Genomic DNA, 19,663 nt, shown 5'->3' with positions numbered 1-19,663 from the left:
ATTCTGAGTCAACTTGACTGAGGCAAGGGGTGCCCAAATTAAACATTATTTCAGGATGTGTCTGTGAGAGCATTTCTGGATAAGATTAGCATTTGAATAGTGGACCACAGTAAAGTTGATTGCCCTCAACAATATGGGTAATCATCATTTAACCCATTGAGGCCTGAATAGACAAAGGGCCTCAGAAAGAAAGAGGCCTCCTGAGAAAGGACAGAATATAACAAATATAATTTGCATAAAAACTTTTATTCTTAGCCCAACAAATCCAGTTAATGAGTTTTTAACCCACTGAGTATGCTAGGTCTTAAGCCATCATGTAGGAAGTTCAGCCTATTGTGCTGAAGAGAGATGTCACATGAAGAAGCACCGAGGTACCATCTTGGATGTGCAGCCTGGTCAAGTCTAGAAATAACTTTTACACCTGCCCCTCTCTGACTGTCTGAAATGAGAGATTCTGAGTGAGGACCTTGCAGCTGAGCCAAGTCAAACCATAAAACCTTGAGAAATAACAATAAATTGGTGTGTTTTTAATATAGATAGATAGATAGATGATAGATAGATAGATAGATAGATAGATAGATAGATAGATAGATAGATTATTGTATTGATTTCAGAGAGGAAGGGAGAGGGAGAGAGCGATAGAAAAATCAATGATGAGAGAGAATAATTGATTGGCTGCCTCATGCACATCCCCCACTGGGGATCAAGCCTGCAACCTATGCATATGCCCTGACCAGGATCTAACCATGACCTCCTGGTTCATGGTTCGGCTCTCAACCACTGAGCTATGCCAGCCAGGCAAATTGGTGTTGTAAACCACTAAGTTTTGTGGTAGTTCATTACATAGCAATAGATAACTGGAACAGGAACTGACAAGCATAGAGAAAATCTGAGTTCATGAGAATTAAGAAAATCATGAGAGAAGAGCTAAAATAAAATAACAATGCAGATAAACATGAAGTTAAAAACTTAGAAGACTAGACATGCTCCAATTTAGTAGGAAAACATCAGTATGTGTCCAGTGCAATGAATAACTAGCTGGCAAATGTAGTCATATTTTGTGTTCTAAGGAGAAGAGTCTTGGTTTCAAAAGACAAAGCGCTGCCTCTGAAAAAGACTGTTTTGAGAATGAGAGATATTTCCCCCTTGAGGTCACACAACAAAGTTTTGTAGCCACTTCCAGCAGTGTCACCATGTCCTGAAGGAAAGGGTTGGTATCATAATTACATTTTAACTACATCCTCTGAGTTACATTTGAAGGTGTAATAAGACATCTTTCTAATATAAAAATAAAATGAAATTATATTGACATGTCTTCTCTTTGCTGGTAATAGCGGAACAAGTAAACAAATAGCCTAGAGAAAAGAACACAGCTAGCTTCACGCTGTTCCATGACCCTCCGTGGTTCCGTATCTGGCTGGAATTTTTATGTACTTCTGTTGAAATTCCCAAATACTGAGGGAGGAAAAAAAAAACCCTAAAAATAAAAATAATTTTGGGGTAGATGAGAAAGCTGGTTGTAAGTGATGTTTTAGGGAAAAAAAATGACCTTTTAAAAACTTAGAATGAATATTGATACTTATGAATGAACATATTTAAAACAGAAACATTTTCTTCTGCTAAAAACAGGGCGAGACTCCCAGCACACCCCACTCTGGGATCAGCGGGGAATAAATGCTTCTGTGAAACGCCTGAAGCCTTGACAAAGCTTTAAAGGTCTTTATGGGAAAGAGGAGACTGTTCAACAATGGCCCCTCTTCTCCACTCACAACACTGTAACGATTCCCCCACTGGTTCAGAAGGGGAAATGCTGTATATTTGTTGGGTATGTAAATTACAAGATGGAGAGTTATTTTATGTCAAAACACATGAAAATATATAAAGAATGTGTTTATGTCTACCTGCCTAATATGATACAGAGAAATGTGTTATCTAATAGTGTTAAGAATAAGTTGGAAAAGAGGATTAAAAGATTGCTTACAATGTTAAGTTTTAAAAAATGTAAATCAAAGCAACTGGGCCTAGTATAGTGAAATACAGAGGATTTGGATGGAAGGTTCCAGAAATAGACGGGAAAAGAAAAGAAAACAACAACAACAACAACATAAACAAGTCCTTACTGCTGGATGAGGGTTTAATAGCTAAAACTTGTATTGTAGCTTGCTAGTTAGCTATATTTTAATGATTGTTCTCACTTGAGTTAAGGGTAAGAAATGAAAAAGCCACCACAGAATGAAACATGTTCCATGAACGGCTTTTTTATCAAAAATCTCTTGGAGGAGCTACTCTACACGTCAGCCTGGCCCAGGAAAGCCAGGCCAAAGCACCATCGCTGGAGATGTCTGTACCTGAACCATGAACCAAGAACCAGAGAAAGTTCAAGTGTCCATTTCTTGCCCTTTTGTATTGCTTCCTAGTTTTGTTTTATTTTGTTTTGCTTTCTAGTTAAATTGAGATGGTGTAAAGATAGATAACCTTTTTTTATAGAACCCTGATCTTTATCTTTGTTTATTGGTTCCTAAGAAATTTACAGCAAAACTGCACAAAAACTTTAGAAAATTTATGCTGAGTTTTTGAAGCTCAAGCTCAACCCAAGATATAAGCTACCAGAGGGTTGAAGTAACACCTCACCTTCACAGAACTTGAACAAATGATCGTACTCAGGTTTTTCTTCCTAGCGTTTCTTCTCTGTAACCTTCCAGTCAGAATAGGGTTTTGTTTGGTTTGGTTTTGCTTTGTGTTTGTTTGTTTTTCTTTTGTCAATTGTAGGTTCTAAATTTACTATAAGGCTTAAGTTGAATTTCTTTTTTAGCTTTGAATTCATTTTAGCTTTGAGAGCATATATATTTAGCTACTGCCAGTTACTCCTTGGTGGGACTAGTAGCTACATGAAATTTTTTCTTTTAAAAATTTCTCTCATAGAACACAGCTTAATCTAGATTGAACTAGATGCTTTCCCATGATTTATCAGGATTGGGGAACCTTTTTTTGTGCCAAGGGCCATTTGGATATTTATAACATCAGTCTCAGGCCATACAAAATTATCAGCTTAAAAATTAACCTGCTATATTTGGTCAAACATTTAATTAACTCACTCCTAACACCTTGGCTGGGCCAGACCAAATGATTTCAAGGGCCTTATACGGCCCGAGAGTCAGACGTTCCCCATCCCTGACTTAAATGAAGGGGAAATCTCTTTCATACACACTAAAGTTCTTTGGGGAAAAGGAAAAACAAAGGAAAAGCAATATCTGAAACTATAAATTAATATCAGTGAAAAAAACAACAAAATTTTCCAAGGCTGTACCATGTATGAAGCACATATCAGGTGTCTACTCTCTCTGGATCATTCAAAAGTACAAAGTTAGTATTATGGAACAATGTACAACCATAAAACATTGCATGACTTGCTAATTGTTATAGGCATTCCTGAATTATTCATTGCTTTAATGGAATGTGAAAATGAGCATTTTTGTGGTATTCACATCTGGCTACTGTTTAGATAGCTATATTTTTCTGTTCAGTCTTATGGTTCACTGAGCACTCTTTCTTGTTGTCTTTTTTCTTTCCATTTCCTTGTTAGTCTCTTTCTGCATCCTTTGCACTTTGCTGAAATTCTGGTCATTAATATTTATGATGTCTAGAGAAATAGCTCTTAAATGTGAACTCTATTATATTTTTCACTACGGCATTGTTTTTTCCTCTTATCAAGTAAGTTGTAGAAGACGACCTCGTGGGAAAACAGAGGACAGAAAGAGACACAGAAGGATGTCATCTGAATTTAATGATAGGAAGACTGGGTGGGATGGATAGCTATTATTTATTTATCATTTAATTTAGAATTAGGTGCTGGACTAAGCACCGTGTAGACACTTGTTAATTTAATGTTTATGCTGACTTTATGAGACAGTATTGTGTCGTGGTTTTCAAACCTCACTTCAGAGTCAGATTGCCTGATTACAAATTCTGGCTTTTTATACGTGCTAGATATGTGACCCTAAGCAAGTCACTTTACTGCTTTATGCCTCATCACTAAAATCAGGGTGATAATAGCAGCACCTGCAGTATAGAGCTCTTATAAACATTAAATGAGTTAATGCACCTTGTTTATTTATTTATTTATTTATTTATTTATTTATTTATTTATTTATTTACTAGAGGCCCAGTGCACGAAATTTATGCACAGTGGGGGGTGTCCTTCAGCCCAGCATGTACCCTCTCCAATCTGGGACCCCTCTCACAACCCAGGACTGCTGGCTCCCAACTGCTTGCCTGCTTGACTGCCCCTAACTGCTTCTGCCTGCCAGCCTGATCACCCCCTAACCACTCCCCTGCCAGCCTGATCAATGCCTAACTGCTCCCGTGCCAGCCCAATTGCCCCTAACTGCCCTCCCCTGCTGGCCTGGTTGCCCCCAACTGTCCTCCCCTGCAGGCCCGGTCACCCCTAACTGCCTTCCTCTGCTGGCCTGATCGCCCACAATGATGACAGAGAATTATTGATCGGCTGCCTCCTGCATGCCCCCTACTGGGGATGGAGCCTGTAACCCAGGCATGTGACCTGGACCAGAATTGAACCCGGGACCCTTCAGTCCGCAGGCCAACACGCTAGCCACTGAGCCAAACTGGTTAGGGCAATGTACCACATTTAGAATAGTGCTTGGACCAGAGTAACCACTCAATGAAAATTTAGCTTATTACTATGCTCCCCCTGTTTTCAGATGGCAAACTTGAGTCTTACAGAAGCTCAATTTAGTTGCTTAAGCAACTGACCCAGCAAGTCAGTACTAGAACTCAGGTAAGTTTGATTCTAAATATAATTAAGTTGAAGGTTTCCATTATCAATGACAATGTTTAAATACTCCGAAATCCATGGTTGAATGATTGAGAGTCAACAGTGGCCCTAGCTCAATAGCTCAAATTTTAGTCCCAGCAAGTGTTTTAAAGACCAGGTCCAGCCACTCAGAAGAGGAGCTTCAGAATTTGGATGAAGCAAAAACAGGGATTAGCCTGAACTAGAAAAGACACCATTCTCTCAGCTACAGCTGTCCAAGGGCTATTTGTTTGTTTCATTTCTTTCTCTTTGTCTAAACAGGAAGTTAGGGGAAATTGGGAGTTTATACTTAACTCTCATTAGATAGCATTTAGATCTGTTAAAATTGTGTTTATTGGTAGTTCTCATCACTTGGTATGTCATAAAGAACACTTGTTATCTTTTATTGATGTTTCACATAGGTTCCTAATATAAGTTACCCCTCAAGGTATTATAATATTTTTAGACTGACTGGAACCTCTTGAACTATTGCAATTATGATTTTGACAAGCAGATTGGGCAAAACAGAAGAGCAGGCAATTGTCCTAGAAAAGCATATTCCAATATGGTATACTGTGTCCACCTACTCAGAAAGTCAACATCCCCAATTGACCACTTTATAACATTCATATTCAAACCCAAACTGGCAATATTTCCCCCCAGACCACTTCTGCAGTTTCCCCAATATCACTAAAAGGCAGCTTTATCCTTCCAGTTGCTCAAAACAAAAAACTTGGTAACATCCTTCATTCTTGATTTTCTCTCACGACCCACATCTCATGCATCAGCAAATTCTACTGCCTTTACTTTCAAAATACATTCAGAACATAACCACTTCTCCCCACCCCTTCTGCTACCACTCTGGTTCACGTCCCAATCAGCTCTTCCTCACATTACCCAGAGAGCTTCCCAGCCAGTCTCTGCCTATTCCTACCTCATCTGCTCCCTCAGTTACTCCGCTGCCCCAAACCTCCAAGGGCTTCCTTCTCCTGCCAAAGCTTTGCAATGACCCATAGTCCCTTTATTATCTGCCACCTGATGCCTTTCTGACCTCATTTCCTGTTATTCCCCTTGTCAGTCCCTTCAGCTAAGCTGACCTCTTCTCTGTTTCTGGAAGAAGCGAGCAGGCTCTTGCCTCTGAGCCCTCCTCGTCCTCTTCCTTCTGCCTAGAATGCTCTTCCCTTGGATAGTCATACGTCTCTAGGTCTTTACTTAAAAGTCACCTCTCAATGAGCCCTTCCCAGGATTCCCTATCTAAAATTTTAACCTAGTGTCCCCACCCCCTTCCTGCAATGTTTTTTCTTCTTAGACTAAGTCTGTGTCACTGTATAACTTACTATATTTTACTTATTTATTCTGTGTATTATCTGTCTCCCCACCAGATTATAAACTCTATGAAGACAGGGATTTTTTTTCTCCTTTGTTCATGCTGTTTCCCCAATGACTGCCACACAACAGGAACTCAACATTTTTCTTAAGTGTTACTGAATTTAATTCAGACAAAATTGAAATTATAAACGTTCTACATAAAATGATTGCTAAAATGTTTTCCATTTTTAAACTTGTTAGTTATTCAGTCAGTCTTAATCAATCATTTTGAAATCAATTTTAATGATCTGACAATATGATATACCAAGCTGAGGTATTTATATTTTCTGTTTATCCCACTTTCTGGAACATTTGATAGCAGCTTTCCACCGCAAAAACATTTTTAGATTAAAATTACTTTGCCCCCTATGGTTATCTGTGGGCACTGGTAACAAATTGTTTTTGCTAGTGCTAAGTGAGACAATGCTGATTGGCCATTGGGAACTCTAACAAACTTTAAATTTCAGCAAAATGCCAGAAACTGCTAATCCTGAAGAAGAAGGCAGGTATTCTGAAGCTAAAGGATACCAGGTAACTTGGCTTTCTTGATAGCTTTATAATGAAATTGTTTACATTTTCAGGACGCATGCCAACCAGGTAGAGAGATGACTTTTGAAACTAAATGCAAATTGAAGGTATTCTCTATTGAGCACAACTGTGTAATATTTAGTTCTTTGTTTTATACAACAGAAAGTACATTACCAAGCTCTAGAAATTAATAGCTAAAACTGATGGCAATTTCTTCTTTGATTTGACTGTCAGCATTATCAAGATTCACAATAACTCAAAGACCCTAATAGTACTCCATCCCTTCAGTTATAAACCAGGATAAGAATAATGTGATTTTATTCATACTTTCCAACCTCATCTGTGTTGGTATCATCTGGATGGATATTTCTCAGCATTAAGTCATTTAATAAGTGACTTGTATTGTCCTGATCTGTAAAACGCTTAGATGGCTACATTACAGATAGAATTAAGGTTCTTAAAATTATATTAATTTTGAAGAGAATAGCCTAGAATTTTAGAATATATTTAATAGTTATATGTATTTCTTCAAATAAAAGGTGTTTTTAACCCTGAAATGTTTAAAGATTACAAAAGTATTTAGATTATTTTTCCCATTAAAAGTGCTTTTCCCCAAGTATTCTCAAAGAGTGGTATACATTTTTTTATTCTCATATTGGTTGTTATATGTCTGTGTGGTAGTTAGTAACATACTTAATGTTTATTAAAATCAACAGATTAGTAACTCAATGCTATGTTGACTTTATTTTCAATCTAATGGCCACTTGACTTCAGTGAACTAACTAGATCCTTTTAGTATATTTACAAAGGATAAACATGTACCTTCATCCATAGCTAAATGATAACGTTTTTTTTTAAATTTATTGTTGGCAGTATTACAGATGCCCCTCATTTCCCCGCTTTGCCCCCTTCACCCAGGTCCTGCCCCACCCCAGGTCTTCCCCATACTATTGTCTGTGTCCATGGGTTATGCATATATGCATGTATGTTCTTTGGTTAATCTCTTCCCATCGCCTCTACCCCCCTTTTTACTGAAATTTGTCATTCTGTTCCATTATATGTTAATGTTTTAAACATAGTTTTGTTGAGCCCAATATCAAATATTATTTGCCTTTAAATCAACTATATATATAGATTTCTCTGTAGTAAATAAAAGAATGAAAACATTCCAAGTGGCATAAAGTTTTGATTAAGAATACTGGCTCTCTGGCTACATTGCCAGCTATTAATCCCAGTTCTGCCCCTTAAAGCTTGGGAATTCTGGGACAAGTTACTTGACTTTCTGTGTCTATTTCCTAACCTATAAAACAGGAATAGTAAATGCCACCTAACTCATAGGGATATTCTGAGGCTTTATTAATTGAATATGTGTAAAATTTTTAGAATAGTGCTTGGCTCATTTTAGTATTAATAAATGTTAGCTATTAATATAAATATTACATCAATTGTTTCACTCTCCAGCCCATGGACGGATACTAAATCAGATACATTGCTAATGAATATAAGAACATATATTGGGGAACCAGCCTGGTAGCAGACAAAATTATATTCCTCACCATGGAGACTGCTACCCTGGGAAATCATTTAAAGAGTATGTGATAAGCTGCTATACTAAACTTAATGTTATTATGAATTATATAATTAATTAAATTAAATGATCTCTCTAAAGACAAAAGGAACAAGTTTAGGCTGACAATAGAACAAATAAATAAGTCTATAAAATTCATTTATATGAACTGACTTCATGGCCTTACTAATATTGGACACCCCTAGCCTGTTTGGCTCAGTGGATAAAGCATCAGCCTGCAGACCAAAGCGTCCTGGGTTGGATTCCGGTCAAGAGCATGTACCTTGGTTGCAGGCTCCTCCCCAGCCCCGGCCCTGGTCGGGGTTTATGCAGGAAGCAACCAATCGATGTGCTTCTCTCACATGGATATTTTTCTCTGCCTTTCCCTCTGTCTTCCACTTTCTAAAAATCAGTGGAAAAATACCCTCAGGTGAGAATTAAAAAATAAAAATTAAAAAAAATAATATTGGACAATTTTCATTTTCACATGGAATAATTAGACATATGAAAGCACTTTCATTAAAGTATCCACACTTGGGTATAAGTAAATTATACATAGTTTGTTGTTTTTTAATTTAAAAAGGACTTCTAGGGGAAGGGTGTTTGAATATACTTTTGTATTGTATTTATTCTTAGAACTGCAGTTTGTAATTCGCAATGCTTTAGGGTAAAATATATTGTCTTTTTACAGAGATTCTCAAAGATGCAAATTGTCTGCTTGGGACTGCTTCTATCCCATCTGACCTGGGCAGCACCAGTAAGCATTTCTGATTTTAGTTATGTGTCATAAAACCTATCCCTCTTTTTATCTATTTTTCTCTTAAGCAATGTCTTTTCAAATTAGTAACGCTTACCTACTTCAGTGATAATGAAGCAAAAAGAAAGCATCCAGCACTAGACACCGAAGCCTACCACCAAGGAGGCCTTCAACGAACATGTGCTGAATTTCAACATGTCCACACGTTGCCTCTTAGGAAACACCGAAAAGAGTACTTTTGAGAAAACTAAGAGCCAGCCACAGTGTTTGAAATCAGCTAACACTAATGAGAAAAGGCTCAGAGACCCAAATTACTACATGTCAAAAGAACTTTTCAATGTCTTACTAAAAACAGGGGGAAAATGACGAATACTTTAAGGCTAAACAACTAGATTTTGTAAATATATGGCAACACAAAAGGAGCAGAGCTTTCCTGTCATTCTTGTAACACCTCGACACTGTGAGATCCTGGTGATGATTTTCTCTTCATCAGTGAGGCTAAAGATGGGAGGCAGTGCCCCCAAGCTTACCCCAAACCAAGCTCCAATTTCCTTTGTGTCTCTTTTCCCCTCTGATTCACCCAGATGAGTACTCAGGATGTGACTAAATTATCTTGTGAAAATGCTGAGTGTTACCGATATTTTCTGCAATGCAGACACAGTGCCAATTAGATAATGTCTGGAAAGCATCCTAACTTCCCAGAGTAACCTTTCAGTTGGAGAACCATGGAAACCAGCAGTCATTCTGTTGCCAGAAGTACTTAAATATAGGTCCTGAGCGAGTGGGTGACCAGTTGGGTAACCCACTGACAAGCATGAACCGTGTCATCGGAAGAGGACAGCAGAAGTTGAGGAAAGCTTGTCCCCTCTCAGCTGACAGCCTCTAGCAGTCCTGTGGGGGTCGTGCGGCTTAAAATAGACATCTGCCAGGCCCAATTCACAGGGCGGCCGCAAGGCATGATGGAGGTCAAGTGGGTCTTGCTGACCCAGCTCAGTCCCACCAGCCCAGGAAGAATCTATTTTGAGCAACACAGTCCAAGGAACAGCGGGAGTGGCACTCTCCAACCATTTTCCAGTAAATGCGCTGTGTCAACATCAATCCAGTGACCACTGGTCAAAAGCAGGTGCCAGAGTTCCTCCCCAGTGGGAGACAATGCCATCTCCATCCCAGGGCCACATTCAAGCCCGGGAGAGCTGCCAAGTGGGTATAGAGGGAAATGGGAGGGGTGCAAATTTCAAATGAAAGAGGATTTGCAAAGACATTAGAAACAAAATTTGGAATTTGGCTAAATATGATGTTTTCTCCCAGATATATAGATTCTATTTGAGCATTTATCTAAATCAGTTAATAATAGTTTGGTGTTACCAGAAACTGGTATATATGGAGTCATTTGCATATGTTTTGGAACTAGAATCCAGATTCAAATAGTAGGGGAGGGAAAAAAAAATTCTCGACTCTCCTAGGGTCCCTGGCTAGGTCTGAAAATTAACTGACAAAGATGTGTTAACAGGAGAAAAGCATACAAGTTTTATTGAATTTTTATATGTACTGGGAGCCTTCATAAGAGAATGAAAACCTGAAGAAGTGACCGGGGCAGGAAGCTTTTATTTTAACTTTTAGACAAAGAAACAATAAGTTTGTGAAGCATTGATGAGACAAAAAGGTTTGGGCTATGGGTAGTCCAGCTAGGGCTAGGGAGTCCTTATCTTCCTCAAGTAAGAACATTAGGGTTAGCTTTGCTTGCACATTCCTCAGGTGTGGTCTCTGGACTGGTAAAAGTCTGTCTGCAGTAAAAGGAGAATTTATTTCCTGCCTTTAGACAGAGGAGGAGGAACGTTTTCTCCTTACTACTTTTTAATTGCCTTCAGCTCAAAATAAATTTTATGTCAAAGAGGCATATTTGGGAGCCATGTTCTGGTTTCCTTCAAAAACAAAATTTAAAAATGGAAGAACAGAAAAGCATTGATTATTGGGCCATGTAATTTAATTAATATTCATCAATATGCAATTGACTCTATAGACTTTGTGATAAGTTACTCTGTTATAAGCTCAGGATTTATGATTGTGAACTATATTAAGGTACTCTGTACTATCAAGTATGCTTTTAATACATGTGCATGTGTTACGCTCTCTAAGATGATGCCAAATACCACAAACTGTCATTTCTTTTTAAAATTAATATCTAATTTTTATGTTTTATCTTTCCTGTAGCCCCATTTCCAGATTTGTTTTCACTGTTTTGGTATTTTTGGAGAAATGATGCAAAGATCTAAATGTAAATGCACAAGGTCATTTAAGAACCAACATAAAAAAGGCAATAAAAATGATAAAATATGCCTGAAAGTACTTAATATAAAGTATAGGAACATTACCTCTTGTTAATAAATACGTTTTTCCCACATATCAGGCCATTTAGCAATGTACTATTTTAACCCTGGGACTTAGAGGCAGAGGCTTTAGGTCAAAATATCTCCTTAACTTGTACTAGTGCTACCACTGTGCAGGCAATTCTGTTTCTCTACCTCCTTTCTCACAGGGATTATTATGGGAATCAGATGAGATTATTTACATGAAAGTAGTTTACAAACTGTATAGTGCTATATAAATATAAGGTGTCATCGGCAAACTATTTTTTCCGTACAAATGTGTGCTTTTATTTTTATGGGCAAGAGTTGTTCTTTTATTTTCTATCATAGATAGATTTCTGAGACTAGACGTATTGAGTAGAAAGGACTGCATTTTTTCCCTAGATATTGCCGTATTTTCTTCCCCAAATGCTATACATCTTCATATTCTCACCACCGATATGTATCATACTACCCTTCCCTCTAGATCCCCATTCATTGAGTATAAAATTATATATCATTATTTCTTTAATGTGTATTTCTCTGACTTTTAAAAGTTGGATTATAATTGACATATGATATTACATTAGTTTCAAGTTTACAACATAGTGATTCAATACTTTTATACATTATAAAGTGATCGCCACGAGAAGACTGTCCCCATACAAAGTTATTACAATATTATTGTCTATGTTCCCTAGGCTCTACATTACATGTCCCTGACTTACTTTATAACTGGAAGTTTGTACCTCTCAATTCCCTTTACTTCTATTGCCGTCCCTCTACCTCCTCCCTTCGGGCAGCCACCAGTTCGTCCTCAGTATCGATAATTGGCTAACTTTTGTTGTTTCTAGAATGGAATGGCCTGTCAAGCAGATCTGCCTTAGAGCTCAGCCAATAGAGCACTTTTACTAAAGTTTTGAGTTTATTTCTAAGATGATTTCGTCAGTCAAGGTCTAGTCAGGAAAATGAAATTCGTGACAGGGATTTCAGTAAGGAGGGTTCTATTTGGAGACTAGTTATCAAGTCCAGGATGAACAGAAAGGGCCAGCCAAGGGTGATGAAGCAACATGAAGACTGCCTTGGGCTGGAGGAACAAGGAAGGAGGTGGTGGGCCCAGTCCTGGAGGTATCAGGAACTAGGACCACAAAGAGATGCCTCCACTCCTAGAGATGCAGCCCAAACAGGAAGTACACACCTTAGCTCCTCCTTCTACCCTTCCGTCTCAGGTGGGGCTCCCATCAGCCAAGCCCAGACTGGAGCCAGATGGCAAAGGAACTCAGCAAATGGCATGTGTAGGGATCACCACAGAGAGAGCAGAAATACGGTATCTGAAAGCACGCAGGATAACTGCTCATATCTGATTGCTGCGAAACACAGAATCCCAAGGCTTAGTCAGGCATAATACTCTTTCCCTTAAGGGTTTTCTCTTTTACACGGCGGACACCACCATGATGCCCATTTCCCCTTCAGCATACACAGTCAGTCACAAACCAGTCCCACCCATTGGCTCCTCTTGCTACATCTGAGATAACTTAGGAATTTCAGAAATAAATAAGAAAATAAAAATACCGAGACTAAAAGAATTGGTATGACTGTGGCTTCCACGGCGAGCTTGCTCCAGGATGCTCAGGCCTTCTTCTGCATGCTCTCCTGTGACACCTAAATTTTACCCTAAAAACTTGGAGCAAGATGCCTGGGTCTATGTCTTTTTAGTTTCTGGCCTTTCTCTAATAGCTACCTCTTACCTCCCCTCCCCCCCCCCCCCCCCCCCCGGGTACCCTCAAGATATTTTGACACTTTCATGTCAGATCAAGAGAAGTATTTTGTCCCAATCTGCAGGTTACCCCATTTTCCTTGCCCTGAAAGAAATATCTGCCCAGGTGACTGGCGTGATAAAGTCCCATCCTCGGGTGTGGTACCTCCCCTTCCGTGCAGGGCTGTGGTTTTACTCTTGCAAGATAACCAGCGGCAGCCTATCTGAACTCACAAAGCCATTACTGAATTTTTTTAATGTATTTTTTATAGATTTCAGAGAGGAAGGGAGAGGGAGGGAGAGAAATATCAATGATGAGAGAGAATCATTGATCGGCTGCCTCCTGCACACACACCCCGCCTGGGGATCGAGCCCACAACCAGGCATGTGCCCTGACCAGGAATCGAACCGTGACCTCCTGGTTCACAGGTTGACGCTCAGCCACTGAGCCACACTGGCCAGGCACCATTACTGAGTTTATGCAACTAATGCACAGTGTCCTCCCCAGCCTGGCGTGGATGTCGTTCTGTAATGGCGATGGCAGTGCCTCCCTGTGGGGGAGGGTGCGGGCACCCGCTGGTGGCACTGAGACCAATATTAACGTGGCGAGTGTAGCCATCCTTTCCTGGTCAGGATGGTTTCCCACATTGAGTGGTACAACCCAGTGAGAGAAAAAGAAAAGGTTTGCTATTGGGATGTTTGGTGAAGTTTTATTTCTTGTTTCCTTTCAGACGGTTCAACCACAGGCTGAGAAAACTAGGCAAGACTGTGCGGAAGAACAGAGGGTAAACAGAGTTATTCCTCTCAAATAAATCCACTTCAAGTCTGTAAAGGAAAAAGTCCGTCAGAGGAAATTTTTAACTGTCAAAAATAGTCTTGTGTTCTTAGGATGAAAGTACAAAAACATACACCCTCACTTCGGCACTTTAATTCTGTCACAATGTGTGACAGAAAAGAGAAAAGCATTCCAAAGGAAGATTTATCTTCAATATGATTTCTTCTTTCAGAGGGATAAGCGAGTAAAAATTCTGGGATATTGTTATTAGCAAACACCATCTTCCCCCACATGTACAGGAGGACAGAGCAATAAATGAGGGAGAAAACAAAGGAAAGAGCATGAATGAGCCTTAACGGGGAGCTCTGTTTACAGGGAGTGGGTTTCCGATGCATCCAGAAAGTTAAACAAGCGCCCTCCGCTTTCAGGTCACCAAATGGCAGCTGACTCCCGCCTGCCAGGCTTCTGGCAATCTCAGAAAACTCCGTCCCAACAGCTAACAATGTTCTGCTCTCTGTCTCGGTTGAAAATTACAAAAGGCAAAAACTGCAAATCTAAGAGCCTGGATATTCATGCTGCGAGTTTTGCCAATTTGACATCAGACATGTATACTGGAAAATCTGCTTTTCTTCTAATCCCCCTGCCCCCTCCCACCTGGAAACACTTCCCGGTGCTCCATTTCCACTGAAATGCGGTCATCAAATGGATACACCCGGGAGAGAGGGCAGTTGATAGTCATCCGTAAGGAAAACGGATTTAAAGACACGCAGAAAAGGAAGGGGCAGGCTGCTAGTATCCTCAGGGACTGGTGGACATACGCCCTCCTGTGGTTATAGGAAGAACTGCCATTTGTTAAAAGAATTAGACTTCACCCAAATTTTAAAATATCTGTACTATCAAAAAGAGAGCCAGGAAAGCATCGAACAGACTGTCAAATTACAGCGGGAAGGTTGGGGAGTGTTGAGGGGGCGGGAAGAGATCAACCGAAGGACTTGTATGCATGCATATAAGCACAATCAATGGACACAAGACACATGAGGGCATGCGACAGAGGGTAGGGGAGGCTGGGGGAAGGTCAATGGGGGGGGGGGGAAATGAGATATATGTACTACTATGTGTAATACTTTAAACAATAAAATAAAATTTAAAAAAAGAAAAAAAGAGAGAGCCAGGAAACGTCTTAGTCAGAGACAAACCCATCTTAATAGAATGTTGTGTTTTTGTAGATCACCTACAAGGGTCACCATGAGAAACATGGGTACTATCTTTTCAAGTATGTTTACACACCACCTGGGAGGAAAAATCAAACGAACATGAAGGTAAGCTGAATTTCTGAGTGATGATCCTTGTCAGGAGTCAAACTTGGACGAATTCTAGGCAGACAGAGTTGACTCTTCTCCTGCTCTGGGGTTTTGGGCTGCGGCTGGTGCCTCGGTCCTTCCCTCATACCCCAGGCTCCTCAGCCGGCTCTGCTGTGGGGCTCTGTGTTCCAGAGTCTTCCTGACACAGGGGGGCCACCCCAGGCCCTGGCCCAAACCTTGCCCTCCTTCAGGACCTGTCGAGCCAGCTGTGGTACTGGTGGACCCCGGACACCCATGAATTTTTTTTTTTTTTTTTTGGCTTATTGCTTCTGATTAATGTTCGGTGTTTTGTAGGGAGGTTTTCTGGGCATATTCTGCTATTCGCTCTAACGGTGATGATTAGAGGTCATTTTGGCCTAAAGAGTGACACATTCTATTGTCCCTTAAATTCATTCCACAGAGGACACCATCTGTGTCAGGATGTTCAGAAGAGGAAGAATAAGGGCCTTGTCACTGGAAGGGAACAATAACTCCTTCATTCAGTTCCTTCTGGTAAATTCGTTGGCCGAGGAGCTGGGCCCAGCTTAAAATGCCATCAGCCAAAAGGACTACTTACTTTTTCCCAAATCTGGCTTCATTTCCCATGAAAGTGGTAGTTTCCCTTCAGAATGTTGTTTTGTTCTGCTTGATATTCTGCAGATGCATCTCTAAGACTAACTTCCTGTTAAACTATGTATTGAGCACTTCCTACTGTGCAAGATACTATGTGAAATAAAATGATTGAGAGAACTTAATTCTCTCTCTCTCCAGGATGTTAGAATTATAAAGGAAACAAATGGCTCTTACAAAAATCATTAACCCAAGACAGAATGTACAAAGTGCTACATAAGAGGTACTCAAAATAGCATGCTTTTTGGGCTTGGATTAGAAAAAGATTAGTTCCTAATCGGGTGTTCAGGGGAAAGTACATAATGGGAGTAAATGAGCTGTGGAAGATGAGTAGGATTTGAGCAAGCAAGTGGCTGGGAGAGGCCACATCCATGAAAAGAATAATATGAGTGAAGGTGTACAGGTAGAAAAACAGAGCAGAGGAAAGCAGACCAGCCAGCTAACACAGAGATCATCACATAGTCAACAGTTAACACAAGCAATTGCAAAAATAATTGAGCACCATGTAAAACAATTTAAAAGTTGTTTTATGTTTTCACTCATAAAAGAACTCTGTTCAGTCTTTAGTAAAATGCACAGAATTCATTAGTATATATGCTACTGTTTTAAAATCGGTAAAAGCACTAAATGTAAAATAAAACTTCCCACTTCAGAATACAGAGGGGAAAATGTTAAGAAGGAATTATTATAATCTAATGATTTTCTAATGCACCTGCTTAAACTCAAAAGAACAATTAGCAATAAGCAAACGAACTTGATTGCCAGGGGAAATATAAATGTCCATGTAAAACTTTCCAAGATTTAATGTCTTAAAATAAGTCACATGTTTAAAATACTTCTTACTTGCCTGGCTGGCGTGGCTCGGTGGTTGAGCTTTGACCTATGAACCAGGAGTTCGCAGTTCGATTCCCGGTCAGGACATATGCCCGGGTTGTGGGCTCGATCCCCAGTGGGAGATGTGCAGTAGGCAGCCGAGCAATGATTCTCTCAAATCATTAATGTTTTTATCTCTCTCCCTCTCCCTTCCTCTCTGAAATCAATAAAACTATATATTAAAAAAATAAAATAAAATACTTCTTACTTAAAAACAACTCACTATAAAGTTTTTTCTATTATGTATTTTTTGCTCATTGTAAACTCTTATTTTCAGAATATACTGGCCAAATGAAATATTAGTGAATAATGATGTTATAACTCCTCAAATAAATCATTTCATATTAGCTCTTAACAATACCACAAGTTGGAACTTTTGTATATTGCATATTAGCCAGCTTCATAATAGTGGGCATGTCCATAAACCATTTTTATCTTGAGATTCAAGTGTGAGCTGATGCAACAATTTCCTCACTGCTTCAAACATTTATAAGGTACCTGTATAAAAACTGGCAGTCCTTCAAGTAGAACAGTACTATGTTTGAGAGAGAGAGAGACAGACAGAGAGAGAGAGAGAGAGAGAGAGAGAGAGAAGAATATGAGAATAGGAGAGAGAATAGTTTTAAAAATATGAACTAAGAATGATTAGATTTTTAAAAGTTAACATAAAATAATCACTTTATGTTAAAAATTACACTTTACCAGGAAGAAAGAAACAAAGACAATATCGCTCTTCACCTTTCTGGCAAGAGAAGAAGTCAAGAGCCAGCACTTAAAGAAAACATTGCCCAAGAGAGAGAGAAAGACTTGTCCCTCCTTGTAGTTGATAAAAATAACCAAATTAGTAAATCCCCAAATCTTTTTGAAACTAGACAGACAACGAATGAAGACTACAGTATTAGTCACAAAGATAATGCCCACAATGACCTACAGATGCCCATTTACCCCGAATCCACTGGGAATAATGGGTCTGAGGATGGAGACGATGTTCTCAGCGAACTTCATGACCAAGAAGAATATGATGCAGCTCTCACCAGGAATAATACACAACTTATAATGGCGCCAGGAGCTGTGATTAAACCATTAGGAGACGAAAATAAAGATACCAAACCTAGGAATGTTCCAAACAAAATTCTAGCAAGTGCAAACCATGCTAAAGCCCCCTCAAAAGGTAAGAAGAATCATCAAAGAGATCCGCAAGCCTCCAATATCCCAGCCAAAGGCAAAAGCACGCACCACATCCAGTACAACACTGACTATCTAAAACAGCTCCCCAAACTCAAAAAAATCCCCAGTGATTTCGAAGGCAGCGGTTATCCAGATCTTCACGAGAAGGGGGACAATCTCTCTCCTTTCAGTGGAGATGGCCAACCTTTGAAGGACGTTTCAGGTAAAGGAGAAGCTATGGATCCTGACCCAGAGGGCGCAGGTATTCCCACAGAGCTTTCCGGCCCGGGGGACGCAGAGACAATTAACCCCGAAGCAGGAGGCCCGGGTTACAACGACATCCCAGAGGGAGCAGAAGATGGCAGAAGTGCCGTTCGAACCCGGGATGAAACAGCACGAGAGGCAGACACCGCTGATGTCAGCCTCGTGGGGGGCAGCAACGACATCATAGGGAGCACCAATTTCAAGGAACTCCCCGGAAAAGAAGGAAACAGAGTGGATGCCGGTGGCCAAAATGCTCACCAAGGGCAAGTGGAGTTTCATTACCCCCATGTACCCTCAAAAGAGAAAAGAAAAGAAGGCGGTCGTGATGTTGCTGAAAATACTGATTATAATGAAATTCCGAGAAATGGCAAAGGGGGGAGTAGGAAAGGAACAGAACCATCTAACAGGAATCAAGTGGCCTCGAGTGAAAAGCAAAGATTTCCTAGTAAGAGCAAAAGTCCGGGCCAGCTCATCCCTCCTCAGGGTCTTGATAATGACATTAAAAGTGAAATAGATTCCCATAGTGACCCCGATAATGAGGGGACTATACCCACACACAGTGGGAGAAATCAGTATGGACCCCACAGACAGAACAGCTCCCCCTGGGGTGAGGGTCTGCCACAGAGAAAGGGCCCCTGGGCTCATAGAAAATCCCATCCCAACAGGAGGTTCCGGCCCCCCAGAAAGCACGACAGCAGTGAGTCATCTGACAGCACCAGTTCCAGTGAGAGCGAGGGAGACTAGGCCACTAGGAATTCCCAGCAGGATCAAGTTCAAATCCCCAGACATCCCTGACTTGACCATGAAGGAGAGCCGCCAGATAGCGGACCAGGTAAAGTGAAGAAGGACAGGGCAGGGAACTGAGGAAGTCTAGAAACTCAGCCTCCTGGGCAGAACTGTGGCTATTTTTATGGTCATGGTATGAAATTCTATTGAAAGTTACGATGCTTTATGAAATTCTATTTGAAAGTTATGACGCTTTTTTAAGGAAAAAAAATCATTAAGGATTTATGCAATAGGTAGCATATGAATAGGTGTCATTTAAAAATAGTTTGTGAATGTCAAGCATTTCATGTTGTTGCTCTGTAGATATGAAAATAAACAATATCTCTCATATTGTAATCTGTAATAAATGATCAATAAGAAAAGTCTGTTGGCTCTGGCGATTCATTTCAGAGACAAGACTAGTCCCGCGCCTGGCAAAGGCGGTGCTGTGAAGTCAATCTGCTGAATAAAGCTGGCGAGCGAGCATGCCCGCATCCCTCTGCCCTCGTCCCTCTTGGCCTAAGCCAGCATTTCCCTCTTCCCTGAAGTCCCTCTGCTATGGTAAACACCCTGCTGCTCAGCCTGCTCACTCTCCTCTGCTGCACAGTCCCAGCTCCTCAGAAGGCAAATTTTATTTCCAGAAACAAATCACCATGTTATCACGTCTACCTCACTTCCACACAAAGAGAAAAAGAACCTGAAAGAAATGATAAGTGAA

At 40.1% G+C, this 19,663-nt stretch overlaps 1 protein-coding gene across 1 annotated transcript; it reads left to right on the top strand.

Moving 5' to 3' along the window:
* Positions 1 to 6,649: 6,649 nt before the first annotated feature.
* On the top strand, positions 6,650 to 18,924 carry MEPE (matrix extracellular phosphoglycoprotein; the record flags this gene model as incomplete). The annotated part of the gene is made up of 6 exons (XM_079759417.1): positions 6,650 to 6,717; positions 6,760 to 6,775; positions 8,965 to 9,030; positions 13,863 to 13,916; positions 15,133 to 15,225; positions 17,455 to 18,924. 6 exons carry the CDS (start codon positions 6,650 to 6,652, stop codon positions 18,922 to 18,924), a joined length of 1,767 nt encoding a protein of 588 aa, XP_079615543.1.
* Positions 18,925 to 19,663: the final 739 nt, after the last annotated feature.

Source organism: Cnephaeus nilssonii (genome assembly GCF_951640355.1).
Source record: "Cnephaeus nilssonii genome assembly, chromosome: 1".
Classification (NCBI taxonomy): domain Eukaryota; kingdom Metazoa; phylum Chordata; class Mammalia; order Chiroptera; family Vespertilionidae; genus Cnephaeus; species Cnephaeus nilssonii.
The sequence above is the reverse complement of the archived record's forward strand: the minus strand, read 5'-3'. Positions and strand labels throughout refer to the sequence as shown.